This window comes from Chenopodium quinoa, unplaced genomic scaffold (assembly GCF_001683475.1).
Source record: "Chenopodium quinoa cultivar QQ74 unplaced genomic scaffold, ASM168347v1, whole genome shotgun sequence".
Taxonomy (NCBI): Eukaryota; Viridiplantae; Streptophyta; class Magnoliopsida; order Caryophyllales; family Amaranthaceae; genus Chenopodium; species Chenopodium quinoa.
The window spans coordinates 16,039-24,426 of record NW_018744597.1 but is presented as its reverse complement, the minus strand read 5'-3'; the positions used below and the strand labels follow the sequence as shown (position 1 = coordinate 24,426).

The following is an 8,388-nucleotide window of genomic DNA, read 5'->3' as shown; positions in this document are numbered from 1 at the left end:
ATTTATATTTTCTTAAAAAAAAGAAAAATTAAATAATTTAATCCTAACCCCCAATCCCCCATTGATTCCGGCCAACCTCTCCTCCTTCCTTACCACCCTCTTCCCACCCGCCACCACCAACATTATCATCCCCCACTCCTCAGTCCTCACCCGCAACCAAGCCACCGCACCACCAAGTAATAGCATCAACCTTAATTAATCATAGCACCTTCACACCCACAACCCACCTGCTGCACTCGCCCAGAACCCAACCACCGTTCCGGCCAGCCCACTCCCAACACCTCCTTGTCGCCCTCCCCCCCAAATACCTCCTTGCTTCCCACAACCACCACCGTAACCCGTCCGACACACGCAAAATCACTACAAAACCACTCCAAAACCCAAAAATTGGCGATGGGGTGGGGTTTTCCTAGTTTCGAGCAAGGTTTTGGGGGAGGTTTCTAGGTTCGAGGGCCGGGTTCATTTTCAACAGAGATGGTGGGTGGGGGTTTCTAGTTCGAGGGTTGGACCACCAAACAATCGATCTCTCGATCTTTCTGTTTCTTCTCTCCCCACTCCTCCACGCACCTTCTCTCAATCTCTTTATCTTCTTCGATCTCCGCTCAGAAATCTAGGCAGAGGAAATTAAAGGATGGAGGGATGGTGGCTCCGGTGAGGGTGGGAGGTGTCGGCGTTTCAGATGAGGGGGTTTGGTGGCTTCGGTGAGGGTGGAGGTGGTGCTTGTTTGATCTAGTGGGTCGGTGGGGATGAGGGTGGAAGTGGTGGCTGGGTTGGTGGTTTTTATTTTTAGTTTTTAATTTTTTTCCCCCAACTTAACCATAGTTAGGTTTTTATAAATAAATAACACTCATTAATGTCATATGTGAGATAAATTTCTTAATTAGGGTCATTTTATATAATCCAAAAAAAAGGGGTTATCGTTGGTGCGTAGCAGAAGTTGGGGGTCGTCGTTGAGAATTTCCCTTTTATGAAATATTTAAATAAATTTGAGAAAAAAAAAGTGTGTACATTATAGTAAGAGCTAAATATATAATTTTTTTTTTTTTGGAGACGATATAAAGTCTTATTATTAGACTATTAGTAAAGCATGCACATACAATAATGGATCATCAACATCATCATTCATCAAGTGCTGCAAAGATAAGCATCGATATCTTTTGCGATGTCGAATTCTAAACCGATGTGCTCATTTGGTTCAGGAGCATCTTCATTCAGCTTCTCAACTTCCAAGCTCAACTTCATAATGCAGCCCTCGCCCTTTGGAGTTACTTCCATCTTGCCCTTGAAGGTCTTGTAGTATTTTTCCCGGGCATGTCCGTCAATAACATCGAATATGTAAGTCCTGTTCTCGAAATCCAACTCCTCGGCTCTTGTCTTGCCGGAAATTAATGTTGGCTTACCGTTATCATCTACAATGACAAATCCAAAAATATTTATGTTTAGATTTCTGCTAAGTAGATCCCTTCAAAATATTATCAAAAGGTCAATTTTTTTTGTAGTTATCATTAACATATGTTACACTTGCTCTTCATTTCAAGTTTAATATGGAGTACAACAGTTTGATTGACAAATTTATCGAAGCTCAACTCTAACTGTTACTATCCTTAATTATTTGTTGGTGATGTTAATTTTCTTGGTATTAGACCTTTCTTTTTTAGTACTATTATTGTATGAATTTCAGACAGAAAATTCAATTATTTTCAAATCACAATAGCAAGATGTTACAAATAAAATATTATGAAAAATAATCTTAACTATTAAATAACTCATATAAATGAACTCAAAAACCATAAAAACAATCATATTAGATTAGTAAAAATCAGGTGAATAAAAACATATCCATATAATGTAGGAGCAAGTGAGTGCATGTGTTAAGATGTAACTTCACTTACCTATGAGATAAGTCCAATTACATACAGCACCCACCTTATCCACTCCCCCTCAACAAGCTCAGCTTTGGGAACTTTGTTAGGGGTTATTTTTGGAATAAGGTGTGCTTTTCTTGTATAAATATCAAAGAATTTGTCTGCGTGACATTTGAGCTCAATTTGGCCTTCAGCCCTTAGAAGTTGAGCCATGTCTTCAATTCGCGCGCCTCTATTGAATACCACTGTTATGTTAGCGAGCAAAATTTTGATTTCTTGAGGCCGAGTCGCCCTGTTGATGGAGGGTAGGGAGAGGCAAGGGTGCCGTCTTATATAAGATGAGAAAAGATAAAAAAAAATTTCTCTTACAATAGCAAGGTTTCTCATAGTGAGAAACAAAATTTGTTTCTCACATGACATTTTTGTAAATAAACCAACTTTATTCAACTTTATTCAAGCCATAATAATAAAAAAAAGTTGTTGATTTATTCACAAAAATGCCCCATGAGAAACAAATTTCGTTTCTCACTAGGAGAAACATACAGGGAATTTTCCAGGTTATATATTCCATCACTTTGAACCACTCCTTTAAATTTGTTGATTCATTCTCCATTATAATTATTTCTTTGAAAGGAGAAATTCTGAATTTTAAGAAGGGCATCAATAGTGTTTGCTTTTAGACCAAATAATATACATTGATTCACATATTGTATAGAATCTAAGCAGGACCAAAGAACAATTGGATCATAGTCAAGGATTTGGAATAATAATACGTGAGTAATGTTTTTTCCTTAAACAAATGATTTGGAGTAAACCCTAAATCCACTATCAGAAAAATAAAATCCCACCATTTAGTAACAATGATTGTAAATTACCTTATTCGTTATACCCTGCCTCAGAGGCTTGTTCTATTCTTGGCCTCGAAAGACCGAGGCAGCTGGTAGATGATTATGTCTACAGGAAGTTCACAAGAGATGGTTCATTTTCCACCAAGTCTGCGTACTGTATGTTGGCCTCACAACAATCGACTTATTCTTATGGTCCATTATACAATTTATGTCCATACAAACAAATTCCAAACCATTTTATTTATTCAATTGGCCTATTATTTTCATGAGTCCCAATTTTTACCCTACAACTCTATCCTATAAATACCCCATAAATCCCCGATTTTTCGCCACACAAAAAGGTTAGTTAATTTTTTTTTTCCTCTTTATTTTAATTCTTTTATTTTTCCTTTATTTTTTCTTTTCTTTTTTCTTTTTTTCTTTCCTTTTCCCCCCTCTTTCCTACGTGAGCTACTACTCACTTTGCTGCCACCCCTGCTCAGCTGCTGCTGCCACTTGTTCTCGCCTGAAACCGGCGCTGGCGTTCCCTAACCGTTGGCGATCAACCGCTGCCCGGCCTCCCACCGTGGCTGGTCTTCCTCTTCTTTTTTCACCCTTATTTCTATTTCTATTTGCATAATTATATAAGTATTGTTTTGGGTTTTTGATTTAATTGTTTGAAATTATTTTTAATTTATTAGTATGAAAAGCCATATTTTGGTTGTTTAAATTCATATTTTCAGATTTTATACATGTTTTTATTTTTCAGATTTTATGATTCTAAAACCTAGGGTTTTAGTATTTAAATTGAGATTTTAGGGTTCTAATAATTAATTAAATTGGGGTTTTGTTCTTATTGAATTTTCAATGATTAATTAAGCATAAAAACATGTTTTAAAGGAAGTTTTAAGGAGTTTTAATCAAATTTATATTGCTGGAAACTAGTTTGGGTATTAATTTTTTATTATTGGTTGTTTTCTAGGAGGTGATTATCCCTAGGAGACTTTTAATTGATTAAAAGTGGCACAAAAATTGTTTACACGAGGTACGTACATGTCTATTTCGTTGTAAGTAGTATCATGTTTAGGTACCAAAAAGAAAGAACTTAGTTTCATCTTTAGAGAACTCTTAGATGGAAATTGTTTGGTTAAACATTGAAGTAATTCATGTGCTTATGTTTATGAGACATGTTTTGGTGAATTGATTATGTTTGCATGGAATTATGGATGCAAGCATGTTGAATTATATTGGATTAGTTGTTTGTATATAATGTTGATACAAGCATATTTTTATTGGATTGGTTTATTAACCACATTTGGAATATTGAACGATTGGAATTGAATGGTTTAAATGGAATGAATTTATTAATTATTCCATGAGGTTATTATTATTATTATTTTTATTTATTACTCAAGCATGACTTGGTAGTATGTTGAGTAAAGGTGGATTACGCCGAAATAGCTAGGTGGGTTGACTATGTTCAACAATTTTGATTATCTTGGAAGTTTAATGGAATTAAAGGTCAATTTGTGATGTGATCATCGTTGTCCTAAATAAGATTAAAAGTGAATTATATGTATGATTATTATGTATGGTTTACTTGAAAGAGTGATCGGCTATTAATTAAACTTGTAATCACGTAAAGTCAAACATGGATGAGCAATAAAACTCTGAAAATGGTGCACTTCTAGAGTATTGACAATTATGGGTTGGGGTACACGGTGGTAGCCCGTGGCTTTCCGAGGCTTGTGTGATCAACATGTCCTCTTTTCTTTTGGTATTTACATTTTTATTTTATAATGAAAGTTAGATGAGATCCTAGACTAACTTTATGAGAATGGAATCGCACCCATTCTTACATCGCGCTATGTATTTTTATTTTAAATGGTCATTTGGGACCAAAATGATATGGTGGATTGGACAACCTCGTCTATTGCTTACTCCAATTAATCTTAATTAAATTAAATATATAAAGTGTCAAGTATATTGAGTTGATTAAACTATTTTGGTGTGAAGTCTTGGTTAATGAAATTATGTTGAATGTTATTTACTTTAATTAGTTGAGCATCGGTTTCTTTTGCGAGGTTAAGCTTAAAATGGATGTGCAAATTTGGTTTAGGAGCATTTTTATTCAGCTTGTCATATTCCATGGTATACATAATACTTTATGATGCAGTTATCGCCCTTTTGAGATACTTCCATCTTGGCCTTGAGGGTCTTGTAGTAGTTTTGCCTGGCATGTCCATCAATAATATTGTATATGAACAATCTGTTCTCCAAATCTAACTCCTCAACTCTTGTCTTTCCGTACATTAATGTGGGTTCACCTTATCATATACATTTAGATATACAGTTGATCCCTTCAAAATTAATTACAGTATTATTCCATGATCTCCTGCAAAAAAATAAAATAAAATAAAATTCAGTATTATTCTTTAACGTCAATCTATATTAGTTATCATTATTCATTTTGGTTTAAGATATATTCCCCTCACTTCAAGTCAAATACCGTAATTTGGCTGATTCACAACTTTGACTGAATATCATATCACCAAGCTAATTATATATTAGTAAAATATAATATTTTTGCAATGTTAAATTTTCTTACTATAAAATAATTATTCTTTCTCTATTAGTAATATTGTAAAAATTTAGGATGACATATCAACTGTATTAAAATCACTATAACAAGATATTAACATATATTAAGAAAAAATTTCAGCATTGATCTAAACAATTTTGTTCCCTTTACCATATAATACCCTTAACTATTGATTAACTCAGAAAATATAAAATAAAATAATAGATAAGTAAAAATCAGGTGATTGAATCATAACCATAGTCTAAGACCAAGTTCGTGTAAGATGTAATACTTACGCATGAGATAAGTCCAATTACAAATGGCACCAACCTTATTCCACTCCCCTCAACAAGCTCAACGTTAGCAACTTTGTGAGGGCTTATTTTGGGAATAAGGTGTGCTTTGCTAGACCAAATGTCAAAGAATTTGTCTGCATGACATTTGAGCACAGGTTGGCCTTCAACCCTTTGAAGCTGAGCCATTTCTTTCCCTCTCGAACACTAATACATCTCAAATTATAGATTGAATCATAACCATAGTCTAATATTGTACTGTTTGTTGGTTCTGCTTGTACTGTTGGTTGTGCTTGTTCCTGTGTAGTATGAGGTTGTTCATAATAGTCAGTAATGGCTTTGGGGTTTGTGATCTGATGAATGATGATGGAGTTGTAGCCTACTGTGAATGGTGCTAAGTCCCCTCTGTGTACTTCAGTCCCCTAATGTTGGAGTCCCCTCTGTTTAATTCAGCCCCTACTGTTGGAGTCCACTCTGTTTAATTCATCCCCTACTGTTGGAGACCCCTCTGTTTTAATAACTTGAATGTTGTTGGAGTCCCTTGTAATTAACAGAACATTGTTGCCTACATGTGTGTGCCTACCTCATCTAGGAGTCCTTAATTGTAGTGTTTGTTGGTGGAAGAAATCCAAGTGATGAAGGGACTCAGTTGACAGAAAAATTTCATAAGATGGAATTGCTCCAACTTCTTCAACTGTAAGTTGTTGTTGAGGGAACCACTTATGTAATTTATGTGAGAAAGCACAACACCCTCTAATGGATTTAATGTTCTGTTTGTGTGTCTGTGTGACACATAAAAACATAATCTAATAACTTGTGCATAAATTTTTTCAAAGGCTTGTACATGTTCAAAATAACCTAGTCAAGACTGCCCTACAGTTTTAACCTTAACGTGTTAACAAAATACACCTAACCAATCAAAACACAAAAGACTACCTACTAAGATTCCATTTGCTTCCTTGCTGTTGCTTAATTGGTTATGTGTGGCAATCTCACTATCACCTTGCTCATGTGTCTGACTTGTGTTCAATCTGCATCAACTTGCATCCCTTCTTCACCTTCAATCTTTTCACCTATTGGTATGAGTATAGTGTTGAGGTAGTCAACAACTTGTTGAACCACACCCCTGTTCACATGTAGTTGTTCTGGCAGCAACCCCAGTCTTTCCAGCCTTTTCTTCCCTTTGTGAGGTAGGGCAAAGTTATTCCCCCTTGGTGTTTTAATATTTCTTCCATGCAGCATTGTAGTGTTATCCAGCAGTGCTTGTTCAACACTGGATCAAACAAATCATAAGCCTCTTTCACTTTAACTATGAGTTCCCCCAAGTCCTTAGGGAATGACTGGTATTGTAGGCTGTATCACATTGAATAGGCCAAGATCTAGGACATTTAAGTCTAGTAACTGTGCTGGCTGATAAATGAACTGTATTTGGAAACCATCTGACTGACATACAACAATGAATTCCTCATCTTTGGGAACTTGATGAGGTCTAGCATTATCCCACTGAATCCTTATGTCCTTAGACAGATGGGGTGTCCATTACTTTTTATGCCTGGAATGACATTGGTCAGCAGCATTGCCCTGATTGCCTCCCTGTTTACATTCTGTGTTGCCTTAATTTTCACAGCTCCAGCATCTCTGTTTTTGCTTTTTTTCTTTGCAATGCTCTCATAAACAAATGGAAATATTCCATACTTTCCATCATGTACCACTACTCCATGAGTGTCAAAAATTGGCTTGCCAATTACTGCCATGAACATGCCTTTGACCTTGAATCGCTTTGACTGTTGGCACCTATATGGATTTGGTTCATTTGGCAGTAGATAGATACTCCTTGTTTCTAGGTTCAAGTAGAACCACTTTTCATCTATGTGTATGACTTGCTGCATATCCTCAAACTTGGGGGAACCATTCTGTTCAAAAGGAAGCAAGTGACTTAAAACCCATCTTATTCTTGCTATCTTGTGATTTGATGTCAGTGCTGGGTGGTTTGTGCTTGTATGTGTTCTGAGCCTCCTTTTTTTCTTTAATTTGTGAATGGTGACATGTGAGATTTTTAGAGCAGCTTCATAGCTTTTCTCAGTTGTTCTCTTGTACAAAGGGGCTGATTGCAGAAATTCATCTGTGTACTCTGTTGGTTTGGGACCAGTTTTGCCAATCTTCTTGCTTCTGACATCTATCACATTCCCCACTGCCATTTGGCACTTAATGTCCTTGAATAACCTCTGAATTGTTGACCTGTGTACATTGAACTTGACTGCTTGCTGTGTTAAAAAACCCCTAGGCACTTCCCCATTTTCCAGCTTGAGTAGAAAAATGTCAACAATTTCTTTCTGGGAAATAGTCAGTTGTTTCCTGCTTGTGGGATATGTTGCTTCTTCATGTGATACATTGTTGTGAGTTCCTTCATTGCTTGAATCACTGTCTGCCATGTTGCCTTCATCATTTAGCATTTGATCAATGCTAAAAAAAGCATCATCTAAAATGTCTTCCATGGATGACAAACCAATGAAGTTGAGTTCCACAGATTTGAGGACTGGTAATGAAGTGGGAGGGCTGTTTTTTTTTTTTTTTTTTACTGTGCTGAAGCTGAACCAGAAAATTGAAAAAAAACTGAAGATGCTGCTTCAAACCTAACAATAATTAGGTTTTAGGAACTTATTTGACTTCTGACTTTTGAGAAGAAACCTTGTTGTAATTTTTAATGTTTTGGTTTCTATGTGAACTTTGAATTATGTGAGGGCAGAGTACTTACATACCCTCCACTGAATGAAAAATTTCAGGTGGAGGGAAAAAAAATTAGGGGAAATTTGGTTTTGGCA

The 8,388-nt window shown here is 35.9% G+C and overlaps 2 protein-coding genes across 2 annotated transcripts; both read right to left on the bottom strand.

Moving 5' to 3' along the window:
- Positions 1-1,033: 1,033 nt before the first annotated feature.
- Positions 1,034-2,078, bottom strand: LOC110699906 (major latex protein 146-like). The gene is made up of 3 exons (XM_021877400.1): positions 2,036-2,078; positions 1,893-1,940; positions 1,034-1,409 (listed from the first exon to the last, which is right to left on the bottom strand). Exons 1-3 carry the CDS (start codon positions 2,076-2,078, stop codon positions 1,126-1,128), a joined length of 375 nt encoding a protein of 124 aa, XP_021733092.1. The 3' UTR covers positions 1,034-1,125.
- A 4,817-nt stretch (positions 2,079-6,895) lies between these two features.
- On the bottom strand, positions 6,896-8,061 carry LOC110699905. The gene is made up of 2 exons (XM_021877399.1): positions 7,168-8,061; positions 6,896-7,084 (listed from the first exon to the last, which is right to left on the bottom strand). Exons 1-2 carry the CDS (start codon positions 8,059-8,061, stop codon positions 6,896-6,898), a joined length of 1,083 nt encoding a protein of 360 aa, XP_021733091.1.
- Between the last annotated feature and the right edge of the window lie 327 nt (positions 8,062-8,388).